The sequence below is a fragment of the Lacerta agilis genome, chromosome 1, assembly GCF_009819535.1.
Source record: "Lacerta agilis isolate rLacAgi1 chromosome 1, rLacAgi1.pri, whole genome shotgun sequence".
Taxonomy (NCBI): Eukaryota; Metazoa; Chordata; class Lepidosauria; order Squamata; family Lacertidae; genus Lacerta; species Lacerta agilis.
In genome coordinates, this window is record NC_046312.1 from 112,060,970 (window position 1) to 112,074,473 (window position 13,504).

The 13,504-nt window shown below is 43.4% G+C and overlaps 1 protein-coding gene across 1 annotated transcript in view; it reads left to right on the forward strand.

Annotated features, from left to right (window-relative positions):
- PDE11A (phosphodiesterase 11A) overlaps positions 1–13,504 on the forward strand; it is a 135,736-nt gene that overhangs the window by 120,208 nt on the left and 2,024 nt on the right. Inside the window, exon 19 of the mRNA XM_033149880.1 lies at positions 2,300–2,383. Within this exon, the coding sequence (XP_033005771.1) occupies positions 2,300–2,383 (84 nt within the window). The remainder of the gene's footprint in view (positions 1–2,299; positions 2,384–13,504) is intronic.

A 13,504-nucleotide genomic window follows, 5' to 3' on the forward strand; every position in this document is an offset into this window, starting at 1 on the left:
CAATGCAGGCAAGCTGAAGGTCCGGGCAGCACTTCCTGTTTTGCCTCAAATGGCAAGACAGGATGCACCGCCCCTGCCAGAAAGTGTTCTGCCATTGAGTTCTGTAGATGGTTTACACTAGTGCCAAGACATCAGGCAATGGCTCTTCCAGTAGGATGAATTCGTAACAGAGGCCGCATCCAAGGTCTCCTGTACTGCACCTGAACTGGTGATTCCCATGTGCAAATCAAGACAAAAGCAAATGGAACTGATGAGTTATGTGCACACTGTGGGGAGGAGTCAGTTGCTATCTTCACAGGACAAGGAGCCCTTTGCTTTGTTTTGGCCACCCTGGGCTCCAAGGGGATATTATAATTAGATTCATTGATTAATTAATAATTTGCTTGGGTCTTGAGAGAAAGCCGAATTGAGCTGCATAATAAATGGGATCCCTTACAAAAAATTATCAACCCATTTCAAGTTTCCCCCCCCCCCGGGGGTTGACTTGGTGTTTTTCTCATTAGTCTATAAGCCTGCAAACAGGACATGTCTTAGTTGTTTGGTTTTTTTAAAGATAAAGGGACCCCTAACCATTAGGTCCAATCATGAACGACTTAAGCCGCTTCTGGCAACCAAGAGCAGCGCACAGAAATGCCGTTTACCTTCCCACCGGAGCGGTACCTATTTATCTACTTGCACTTTGACGTGCTTTCGAACTGCTAGGTGGGCAGGAACAGGGACTGAGCAACGGGAGCTCACCCCGTCGCGGGGATTCGAACTGCCGACCTTCTGGTCGGCAAGCCCTAGGCTCTGTGGTTTAACCCACAGTGCCACCTGCATCCTGTTTGTTTTTTTACAGTGCCTAAAACTTTGAAGTGGTTTATAAATAATAAATATTACTGTTAGTGGTAACAATGACAGGAAGAGTTTGTAGTAAGTATGATGCATCTCTCAGTTGTGGCTAAGTTTACGTTATACAGGACAAATTACATATAAAACTACATTAATAGGAATGAAAAACAAACAAACAAAGAACACTAAATACGCTATAGCCCTCCTGCTCATTATTTCTATTTTGGCCTTTCCTGCTGATTTGTCTACACTCACCCAGAAGGCCTGGGCCCAGAAGAAACATTCCCAATGAACAAAACAAAGAAAGAGGAAATAGTTTGTTTTCTAAATAGATTCTCTATTCCATAACAACACATTTTCTGAGAAATGTAGCCCATGCTGATTATTCATTGAAGCTTCCGTCCTAAACTCACTTACCTGGGAGTACTGATGGACCTATCTCTCAATTTCAGTTTCTCTCGGTTTCTCATTTTTCCAATCTTTAAGTTTAGTTCTCCTTTGCTTTTTTTTTTAAGTCCTAATGAAAATTCATCAGCATTTTTCCTAATATACAGATTTTTGCATGCCATTTCCCACAATAAAATGGATATTTGCATGTTCTTTTCACTATTTATGTGCATTTTAGTGCACCATTCCCCATAATGAATGCTCTTTTTGCCTGGAAAAGTGAACTGCAAAATTTTGGAGGAGTGTGAACTGCGAAGGATAGCTGTATACAGTCATACCTTGTGTTGCGTATGCTCCGTGTTGCGTACGTTCGAGTTACGCACCTCCGCGACCTGGAAGTCCTCCACGGAGCGCGCGGGTGCGCAGAAGCGTTCTGCACACTTCGCACATGCACAGAAGCGCAAAAACCCGTAAACTTCTGGTTTTTTTCTTTTTTTTTCATTCGTGTTACGTACGCCCGGGTTACGTGGCACGACCCGGAACGGATCGTGTACGTAACACGGGGTACCACTGTAGTATTCCAGAAAGTGTGAATTAGGTAGTGAATCAAACAGATTCCCCCCCATCTGTAACTGGATTCAAGGCCCCTTGAATTCAGTGACACGTATAGACTTGCACTGCACATCTTCCTCCCAAGAGAATGAAGAGAAGTTGGGGGCGGGAGTTGCATGTCTTTATCATTGCCCTCCTCCCTTCCACCTGCAACATGAATGCTGCCAACAATATGGTAGATTTGCTTGATGTTAAGGAATTACATGGTATAACAGTCAAATAAATTAAACTTACATATGCTGTAAACAGGGCCGGAGGATAAATGGTTTGTTTTTCATCGTAGACAAAAGATAGGAAAGCGTGTATAAAGATTGATTATGGTTTTCAAAGCATTCAGTTTGTACCAATTTGATCCTGGATCCAAAGCATTGGGATATGAAGCAACATCTGTAAAATACTGCAGAGTAATAAAGCATGACATATCCCCCCCACTCTCAACCTTTCATTCCCTCCCGCTCTTTCAATTCAGGCTATTTTTGATCGGAACAGGAAAGATGAACTGCCTCGATTGCAGCTGGAGTGGATTGATAGCATCTGCACGCCTCTCTATCAGGTAATTTTACATACTGCTGCTGCAGAGGTGGAAGGCTGGCTGGCCCTGCCTCTCTGCAGAAGGGAGATGGGAGATGTTATGTAACAGCTTTGCAGGAGGTTTCAATCTTTCAATCTTCATGAGGTCTGTCATGGGCTCGCTCGTTCCACAGGACAGGAAAAGAAGCTGAAGCATTTCTAATGTAGTAAAATAAATGTGTGCCTATGAGGCCCAAATCTTTATCCTCTGTCAGTAAGGAAGAGAAATAAAATAGCCAAGTAACATGGGCGTAGCCAGGATTTATTGGAGGAGGGGCAAGCATTATGTTGGGTGGGGCAGAACTAAGTTATCTGTGATGCAATTGGTCAGTTAGTTAAGTATTTTTATTTATTTACTTGATTTAGTGGAGGCAGCTGCCCTCGCCTGCACACACCCCGGCCACGCTCATGCCAAGTAACCCACCCATCCCAGTCTCCCTCGTCTGCACATTTAATGCTTTAAAGACCTTTTGCACATATTAGCTCTGGTCCAAAGGTTGCAGGGTTTGGGTACTTCGTTTATTCAAAACAGGAGCTCCATGCATGCCAACTAGAGAGTTGCTGCTGAAACTTGGTGACTATCTCAGACAGTTCTCAAATACATTACAGAAAAGCTGCTGTTTAAATCAGGAAGCACAAAGCTGCCACTGCAGGCACCCATTTATATGCATGATGTGACTCTCTGACATGTTTGGTGTGGATGGGGACAGACACACAGAGAGAGAGATTGAGATTTCAGTGGTTCCTATGGAAGTCCTTCACTATTGAGACTCTCCCCATGCAGACCCTCACTGCACCCTGTTGACTTGCTGTTCAGCTGACTTGGCTTTATAATGTATGACTCATCCTTATAAGTTTCATACAGTTATAATTGGTAGCTTCAGATCAAATGACAATTAGGCACTGAATGAAGTTGTAATTGTCAGGGTCTTGGAGACTCTCTCAAGAGAAAATCCACTTGCTAGGTTGCTTGCTTCAACGTAGTATTTATCATATACATATATACAAAGCAGAGCTCATTTCTCAAGCATCCGACCCCTCACTGTCAATTGCCAGCACTGCCCGCCGGCGGGACCGTCCCCAGCAGAGAAGTTTGGGCAAACTCCTCCTCGTTCGCTGCTCAAGTCGTTTCCCCTCACATCTCTCCGCTGCTGGTGGAACGACAACAGTCTCTCCTTCCGTCCCTGGACCACCCAGGCTTCCTCCTCCACCTGACTCTTTCCGCTTAACCCTGTCTCCTCCCTCTCCTCTTGTTCCTCTCTACTGCTCTCCACAGCCTCTGTCCCACTCCTGTCTCCCTCCTTCCTCTGCTCCCAACCTTCCCCTGACAGTCCCGTGGCATCCAAACATATCATTTAAAATGGATGTCACATTTTAGAAAAATTCAGGAAGAAGTTAGGAGGGGGGAAATTTAGCAACTGGCCATTTAAGAAAACCATTGTCTATTAAACCAGAAGAATTGATTTGTTAGAGCCAGAATTTGTAAGCAGGCCAGCAAGAAAAGCATCTCAGGAGGGCTGTGTGAGAGGGCTGAAGAGCATCACTTAGCTCCAAACTTGCAGGAGTTATCTGGGCAACAGAGGCACAACTGAATTCCTAACTCTCTTCCCCCACGGCCTTTGATTCATGCTGCACAACTATTAAGCTGTTGCTCAGGTTTTCTTTTTCCTTCTTTCCTTCCTTCCTTCTCTCTCTCTCCCCCTCCCTCCCCCCCTTTCTTTCTTTCCATTGTCAGAACTTGAAGTTAATGCCATACCAGCCTTAGGGGTAAACAGAGAACTAGATGTCACAGTCTCACACTGAGTGAGATGCTCCCTGGAATATAAAGCTGAGTCTTAATTTCCAGGGCAGCCATTGCATCAATGATGCATAGAGGCACTGTAAATCCCATTTATGCATGGTTAAGAAGCCTAAGTTAGGACATCATGATCTAGACATCTCCAGTTCTGGGATTCTTCCCTCCTACACACAAATCCTGCTTTTAATGGTAATAACCTGTCTAAACACAGAATGTAATAGTTATGGTAGCATAGCATGTTGTGCTTGTGCAAAATCTGGGCTCCTTCTTTCTTTTCCTCCCTCTCTCCCATTTGCAGATAAATGCTTGGATATTTGCGTGCCTGCTGATAGTATAAAGGCATTTACTGTCAGAAAGCAGCTTTCTCTGCTGTTCTTTTTTCTGGCGTCATTCCTTCCTTAGTTTCTAGAGTGCTTATTATCTATTATGCCTCATCTTTGACACTATTAGTGACACCACATATTACAACAAATGTAATAAGGCCACATACAAAATATTATGATAGTGTGTGTGTGTGTGTGTGTGTGTGTGTGTTTAAAAATGTTAGTAGCCGCTGTGGGGAAGCCTGAGCACCATAGGGACTGCAGAAGGTAGACAGGGAGAGTTTAGTTACAGGTAGATAGCCGTGTTGGTCTGCCATAGTCAAAACAAAACAAAATAATAAATTCCTCCTTAGACCTTAGAGACCAACTAAGTTTGCTCTTGGTATGAGCTTTCGTGTGCATGCTATTTTCCTGCTGCCATGGTCCTGGGGAACAACTTCTCCAGCTGTTATTTGCATCAGAAAGGAAGCTTCCATTGGTGCTGCCATTAGTTCCAAAGAGCAGCTTGAGGGGAGATTTACATCAGGACCATAGCAAGGGAAGGGTTGGGGTTGGACTACAACTCCTATCATCCCTGCTCATGCATGGGCAGGGATGGTGGGAGTTGTAGTTCAACAACATATGGGGACCCAAGATAGGGGAAGGCCAGGTTAAACCATGCCTCCCCACCCACTGCAGTCCCAGTGCTGCTCAAGCTTACTCACAGTCACTATTAAAAACAAGCAAACATGCATTCAAGGTACAATGAGCCACATGCAACTAAGGAGTTCCACAAGTGGGAGCCAGTGTGAAGGCTCCTGCTAGCAGAACGGGGCTTCCCCCACTGCACTCCCCCAAAATCATCCCGGTCTGTTTGTCTGCACATCCCATTAAGAGAACAGCTGTATGTTGTGCTCTCCCTCTCTGTGATTTGTTGTAAAACTTACCTCAAATCCTGATGTCATCCCAGCATATTTTGCTTGACTGATGATGCACAATGTGATGATTCCAGCTATGTGTTGTAAAGTAGCACAATGATATAGGGATGTATGGTTATTTTTTAAAGTAGTTGATCACCTACACACTTTATTATTTTATACATTACTTGATTAGTTGTTGTTCCTAATCCTGCATTGTTCCTGGCCAGCCTCTCTTTTCTCGTACCTTATTTTTTTGCGGAGATACAAATCTGGGGTATATTTCTGCTACATACTGCTTTCAGAATGTGTTGTCCTTTAAAAACAAATGACTAGGACAAAGCAGTAGATTTAGGCACACTTGCTTGGAAGCAAATCCATTGAATTAAGTAGAACTTACTTCTGACTAGTAACTGCTTAAGATCAGGGGTCGGCAAACTAAGGCCTGCGGGCCAGGGCAGGCCCAATTGCCCTCTGGATCTGGCCCGCAAATGGTTCTGCAATCGGCACAATCACCTTTTTTTTTCCTGGTGCCATTTTTTTGCAATTTTTTCTCCTCCCTCCCTCTTCCTGCTTTCTCCCTGCCCTGTGGAGGTAGGGGTTTGGGCTTTGATAGGAATCCTCGCCAGCTGGCCACCGGCCTCTCCCCATGGCTGCGCCGTGGGCTGGAACTTGGCACATCTGCTGGCCCCGCACCGCCCGACTGGGAAAGCTGGCCCTAAAAGGAGAGGAGCCGCCACCGGCTCCCAACCGCAGGCAGAGTGGCAGCGGAGGTAGGCAGGGGGAGGGAAGGGGCTGGGGGAGGGAGAGAAGCCCCCTCTGCCATGTGCACAATCTGGCCCGCCACTAGGTCTGGGGGATGGTGAACCAGCCCCCTTCAAAATAAAGTTTGCTGACCCCTGCTTAAGATTGTGTTATACAAAACTGAGAGAGCTAAAACTGAAATAATTTCTTGAAGGGTTAGCTATGCTAGTTTGTTGCAGTAATTATTTTACATATGTTGTCACTCAGGTTTTTTGCATTTAATTTTCCCTTTGCACTGCTTTCGTGTTCCCCCTCTACCTGCCATCTCAAAATAACACTACATGCATCTGATGAATTGAACTCAAGTCCATAAAATGTTATGCCATAATAAATGTGTTAAGTCTTTAAGGTACCACAAAACTCTTCAGTTTGTGAAATAACATCAGTTAGCAGTCCTTCAATTTGTGCAAGTCACTTATCAAACAAATATGGTTTCAGATTCATCATTTAGTAACAAGGATTTTCTTATAGAACTGGAAAATGCATGCAACTGGAAGAGAAGCATTAATTTCAATGTGCTCCAGTATGTTATAGTTCAAAATGTCACACATGGAATATACGTGGGAAATATAGTCCCTATACTTACTAGTTTATTCTCAGCTTGTTTTTTTTTTGCCATTACCTTCATTTGCTAAAAAGTCTTTGCTTTTTTCTGTTGGATGGGACCAGCTCCTGCTTTGTAAGACTTTGGAGGAAATCTGTGCATTGTTTTTGTGCTTAAAGTGATGAGTGTCTAAAATGTGGATATTTGTGTGTCTTCGTGATCTGCCTTGAACATAAAGTTGACTAGATAGAAGATGCCAGATCAGTGCAGTAAGGAAAGGGCCAAATCAGTCACTCAGTGATCAATCCAAGTCTGAGAACCTGGGTTATTGCCAAACAGCTGCAAAGCAACAGGGAAGGCCACAGCATGCAGAGGGCGAGTGGGTGGAAGAGGTGCTTAGCTTAACCTTCCTTGCTCTCCGTTTCTTTCCTCTACAACTTTGTGCCCAGTCAGTTGTCCCTGTGATGAGGTAAGCATACGTTGAACCCAAAATGTGGCAAGAAGTGCTTCACACACAAGGGACAGGAGTCTTCTTATAAGAAATAGAAGATAACAAAAGAGGCAAGAAGGAATCCCAGCCTATTACCATTCTGCGTTGTTAAGCAGAGACGGCAACCCCATGAGATGGAAGGATACAGAGGTCGGAGGCCAAGAACTCTGCCCCTGTCTGAGTAAGAATGTGAGCAGGATGTGTTTTTGTGGGAGACATCCAGAGCATCTTTGCTTCTGTAAGTGCTCTGTTCTCTTTTTGGAATTCCAGATGGGATGCTCCTTTCAAGGATTTGAAAGAGCCTTCTTAAATCCCTGTGAATGCAGTACAAAGGGTAAAGGAATTGACATTGCTTCATCTCAAGCCTCCAGGGTCAGGTTACATTTGTCACTATATGTATTCTCAGTGCTTCGTACATCATAACACAGAAGGAAAAGGAAAGTCCTCGGAAACATTCTTTATCAAATACGATATACTTGGAACACAGACAAAAGGGCATGCATAATGGCCTCAGTTGCTAGCAAAAACGTTTTGATGTCCTCTCTAGCTTGTCATCATTAAGCAATAGATTATGTGTGACCCTGTAATTAAATGACTCTGTTGGGTGATGCCAACGGAACGCTGCAGTTGTAACAAGTCCTTTAATTTATTCACAATATGCTCGACGAAAAGCAAAATGCTTGGGGGTGGTAAATGTACTGCTGTGAACCAAACAGGCAGTAGGCAACATAGTGCAGCAAATACATTTTGCTTTGTTTGCTGATTGCACTTCTGTGCCCTCCACAATCACTTGTGCCAGTTGTTCAGTATCTGAAGAAGCTGGAGGAGCAGCATTCCTTAGCAAACAGGATGTGAAAGAAGCCTGTGCCATTAGATACAAAGCTTAAGCATTACAAATGGAACTCTTGATAAGCCACTTTTCACATACCTTCATAAGCAGTTCCCACTGGCCTGGAAAATGCATGCACCTCCAGGAACTACATGTGAACAGTGGCATCAAGATTTCTCTGTCTCCTGGAAGTGACGCCAACCAAGATAGGGGATGGAGCTCCAAAAAGAGGCAACCATGCTTGACCATATTTGGGGCAACCTTGATTACTTTGAGATTTCTTTAATACCAATCAAAGCAAACAGTTTGAACTACCTCATATATGCAGGACCGGTGCTTGGGCTTCTGGCGCCCTAGGCGAGACCAATCTTCTGCCCCCCCCCCCGCCAAAGCCTGCTTTAGCGGTTGGTGGGGGGGTGGAGAGGCAAGCAGCACCTCTCCGCAACAGCAGAGAAGTTGCTGCTAGCCTGTCCCACACCCCCGCCCAAGCCTGGCCAGCGCCCCCTGCATTTTGGCGCCCTAGGCGATTGCCTAGTTCGCCTAAATGGACGCACCGGCCCTGCATATATGTCCCAAAAGGGCAACAGGGTTATAAGAGAACGTTTGTTAGGTTTCTCTGGTTGCCAGTGACATATGTAATTGAACAGTGGATTTGAAAGTTGGTTTTAAATCTGGTGAGCCTGATAGTTGATGAGACTATAAGTTTCCCACCCCACCCCACCCCCATGATGGATTTGTTTTGTTACGTTAAGGTCGATGTTCTTTTCTGTTTGAGCAGAGTGGAAATGTTGTATGGCAGGTATGGGGCACAGGATGGAACTGCTGGATAATGATTTCAGCTCCAAAGCATAATACAGTCATACCTTGGAAGTCATACCTTGGAAGTCAAACGGAATCTGTTCCGGAAGTCTGTTCAACTTCCAAAATGTTCGGAAACCAAAGTGTGGCTTCTGATTGGCTGCAGGAAACCCCTGTAGCCAATTGGAAGCCGCAGAAGCCCATATTGGGCATTTGGGTTCCAAAAAATGTTCACAAATACTCACTTCTGGGTTTTGATGGTTCGGGAGCCAAGGCGTTTGAGATCCAAGGTACGACTGTATAGGTTGGAATAATAGGTTGACGAAAGAGTGTAGCAATTGGGATGTTTTCATTTAGTGAAAAGGCGAGTAAGAGATGACAATTAGCTGAGCAATATGTAGAAATGAACTGAGGGGGAAAGGTGCCTATTTAGAACCTGAGGAGGCAGACTGAGAAGCTGGAAAATGTGTTTGAAAAGATGGCCAATGAAGTAAACCCTCAGTTTTAAAGCAAAACAAAACTTGCAGCAAATCTGAAAGAAGATTAATGGATAATTTAACAGCTACTCAGTTTTCAAGAAAGACAAAGAGCAAACTCTATTGCCTCAGAAAAGGGCTAGAAATGATGATGGATTGAATGCTTGCAGTAAGTGTTGAACAAGCCGGAATCACAGCTTACATCTGGCTGGCAAATTCCCAGCTGAGAGTAAATCTAAAGAACTAACTAAGGAAAAGAGACTGATATGGACTGAAGAGATTTTCAAAATCTGTTTAACAGCAAGGCAGCAAGTATTGATTGCTGTGTGGAAGAAATGCCAAAAGTAAATGGTTAGTCATCTCATGTTTTGCCCAACTCTCTTTGGATATGGTGAATTGAAGGAGCAAACGGAAGCCTACAGTTACAATTCTCAAGCTGTCTTTGCTAGGGCTACTTCCGTAAGAATGGATTAAGGATTGCAACCTATGCATTAATCGGAAGCAGCCATTCTTTGCAGAAGAGATTATATAGACCAGGTTGTCAATTTTAATGAAGTTATTATGGAGCAACAAAATATTTGACTCCCAAACATGGCACCTCATGACCTGGGTACATATTTCAGTAGAAGCTCCCATCTCTGTGCTCTTCAGTGATTTAACTTTTAGCAACAGGAAATTTGCTTGCTTTAATTCTGGCACATTTTTGGATCTCATTCCCATAACAATTATAGGTAACCAGGTTGCTTTTTTCTCTTTTTCATAGTGATATAGGAGCACTTGCTCATTTTTGTTTTTGAGGATAGTCTCCAACCTTCTTTTGCACTACCTGCAGATTGAGAGAGAGAGAGGGAGCGCTACAGAGCAAGAGGGGGTAACTCTGCATAGAACTTAACATTTTTTGGTGGCAGCCCCGGGTTTCTTGTAACTTACTTACATCCTTATAGTGGCCCTTAAAAAGGGGGGGAATAATTTATCTGAACTGAGAAAGTTCCAGGGTCCTTAGGAGGGGAAATGATTCCCCATATATTCTATAGAATGACCTAGTCAGCAAAACACATGCTGCAGTCCAGTTTTGACTCTATTAACCTCTGCAGGAGTTTCACATGCTCACACCTTTTGTCCCCTTTGAGTTCCTCTAGTCACAAGGATCTCTTTCAATTGCCTCAGTAAAAATGATTAATTAGAACCCAGTGGGTTACTGAGCAGTGTTGACTGTGGTGGCTTGTAGCTTTCTGATATTCTGCTTGGTAATAAAACAGAATTTATATGGTCTTATTGCACATACACACTTTACAAGTGTTAGATCTGCAGAAAGACGACTGTGTGCTGTTATCTTGTCAAAGCTCGTGAATTAAACAGGCGAGTCAGAACTGGTCAATATTTGGATGGGAGCCCTGAAGAAAAATCTACATTGCAGCAGAAAGTTCTGCTTGTAATTCACTGGGTGACACACTGTTCTCTGAACCAGTTTGGAACTGGTTTTAGGGGGCAATGAGAGATGCTTGATTTATAAAGCTCTTAAGTTACAGGTGTCTAACATTGTTGGGTAAAATAGCTCTTAAATTGCAGGATGTAATACTTTATTCTGCATTAGTAAGATCTCATCTGGAATACTGTGTCCAGTTCTGAGTGCTATACATTTATGCAGACAAATTGGAATGGGTTCCAGAGGAGGCCAATGAAGATGGTCAGAAGTTTTGTAAACAAGTCCTATGATGACAGATTGAAGGGTGTACTTAACCTAGAGAAGCCTGAGAAGGAACGTGATAACATCATTCAAATATCCGAAGGGCTTGCTACTTAGAACAGGGGGGAAACAAACTCATTTACAGCATATGATTTCCCCTCAAAGAATCTTAAGGATTTTGTTAAAAGATGTTGGGAATAGGAACTCTTGTGAGGTGTAAACTACAATTCCCAGGATTATTTGAGGGGAAGTAATGTGCTGTGCTTTAAAAGTGCAATGCATACACAGATTTCCCCTCTGCTGCCTCAGAAGAAGGCAGGACTAGATAGGCTTAAGTTGCAGGAGATAATATTTTGGTTGAGCACCAGGAAAAACTGTTTCACAGTAAGAGCAGTTCAGAAATGGAACCAATTGTTTAGGTGGTATTGGCCTGTGTCTCATTGGACGTTTTCAAGCAGAGGCTGGTCAGACATCTATTAGGGACGCTCTAGCTCTGATTTTTCTGAAGTGGGCAGGGAGTATAAATAAATGGCTGAAAAGGAGAACCCCCCAGAACAGCACACAGGTGAGAGAGGAGAGGGGAATTGTTCTATCTGGCAAGCTGCAATGCTTGCATAGACACAATGTTCATAATAGCGCAATGCTGAATTCCACCCATGATGTGTATTTTACCTATGATTCTAAATGTTGCTTTTGATACAAATGACAGATGTCCCAGTGGCCACTGCCTCCCCTCAGGGAAGGAGAAATGTGAAAGCCCAAATAATTCCATGGGCCAAGTTAACAGCTTGGACCCACGAGAATTAGGTTCAAATCCCATCTTTGTTATGGATGGCAACCTAGAGAAAATCACTGTCTCTCAGTCAAAGCCTCCATCTGCATATTAGAAGTAATACTGCCCTGGGATATATTAAATTATTATATTATATTAATAAGACATTGTGACCCACTTCACAGAATTGCAAGGGCAAGCACGGGGCATTGTAAAATACTTTGCAAATGAACACTGCAAATAGAAGAACATGTGTATGGTTTTGAGAGCAAGAGGTATGAATTTATACATAAGGCAGAAACTGACTGGCAGTATGCTCCAATCAAAATAAAGTACTTCTTTATGCACCTGATTTGTGGAATTGGCTTGACAGTGTGTAGTAATGGCCACCAATGGGATGGCATTAAAAGGGGATTAGACAAATGCATGAAGGATATGTCTATCAGCAGCCATGATAGTTATGCCTCTGAATCCCTGTTGCCAGGGAACAACAATGAGGGAGTACTTAATAGCTCAGTGGTAGAGCACATGATTTGTAAGTAAAAGGTTCCCATTTAAATCCCTGGATTCTATGGTAGGGCTGGGAAAGCTCCTGTCTGAAACTCTGGAAAGCCACTGCTCGTCAGTGTATGAAGACAGTGCTAAGCTCGATGAACCTATGGGCTGATTCAGTATAACACAGGTTCCTGTGAGAACTGCTGACTCCTTGCCCTGCTTGTGGGCTCTCCAGAAGCATATACCTTAGGATCAGGATGGTGGACCAGATGCAGCTTTGGCCTGATTCACCATACCATTTTTGTCGCCTTATGCCTCCTGAGATGGCCCAGGAATGAGATTCTCATGAATCTTGGGCTATACAGTGGTACCTCGGGTTACATACGCTTCAGGTTACAGACTCCGCTAACCCAGAAATAACGCTTCAGGTTAAGAACTTTGCTTCAGGATAAAAACAGAAATTGTGCTCTGGCTGCGCAGCGGCAGTGGGAGGTCCCATTAGCTAAAGTGGTGCTTCAGGTTAAGAACAGTTTCAGGTTAAGAACGGACCTCCGGAACAAATTAAGTACTTAACCAGAGGTACCACTGTATTAGCTTCCTCAGGATCCTCCTTCCAAGAGTAACTTCCCTAATATGTTTCTGGTTCATGAACCGAAAGACTTCAAAAATAATCTATGACTGTATCATGTCCCCAGTTCATGCTTCACATTTCTCCACACCCAATAGACATCCAGACTGCTTTTAAATGTATTGTGTGAACCAGCCCACAATGGTTCCTTTTTATGGAAGAGTTATAACCATTCATAATATCAAAGGAAGTTTCACTCGTGAATTTTTTTTAATGAACTACCAACCAAATATAAAGTATGAATATTCCAATGAAATCCCCCCGTTTTCTCTTCCACAAGCACTTTTGTGCAAAAACTGCATTACCTGTAATGACCTACCCTGATATTTGCATGTGTTGGTTACCGGCTGCAGTCAGGAGAAATACTTATTTTCCAATGGTAATTATTCACTGTCTGCGTAAAAGATCCTCCATATGACTTTATTTCTTTGGTATCATCCAGCAACAGTTAGATTTTGGAGACCAAGCCAAACTCAAACTTGTCACATTTTTGTTAGAGTAGGAGTTGGGTAACAACTTTGAACTATCAGAATCCTTAAGGGAACGAATTAAGAGAGAAACAGG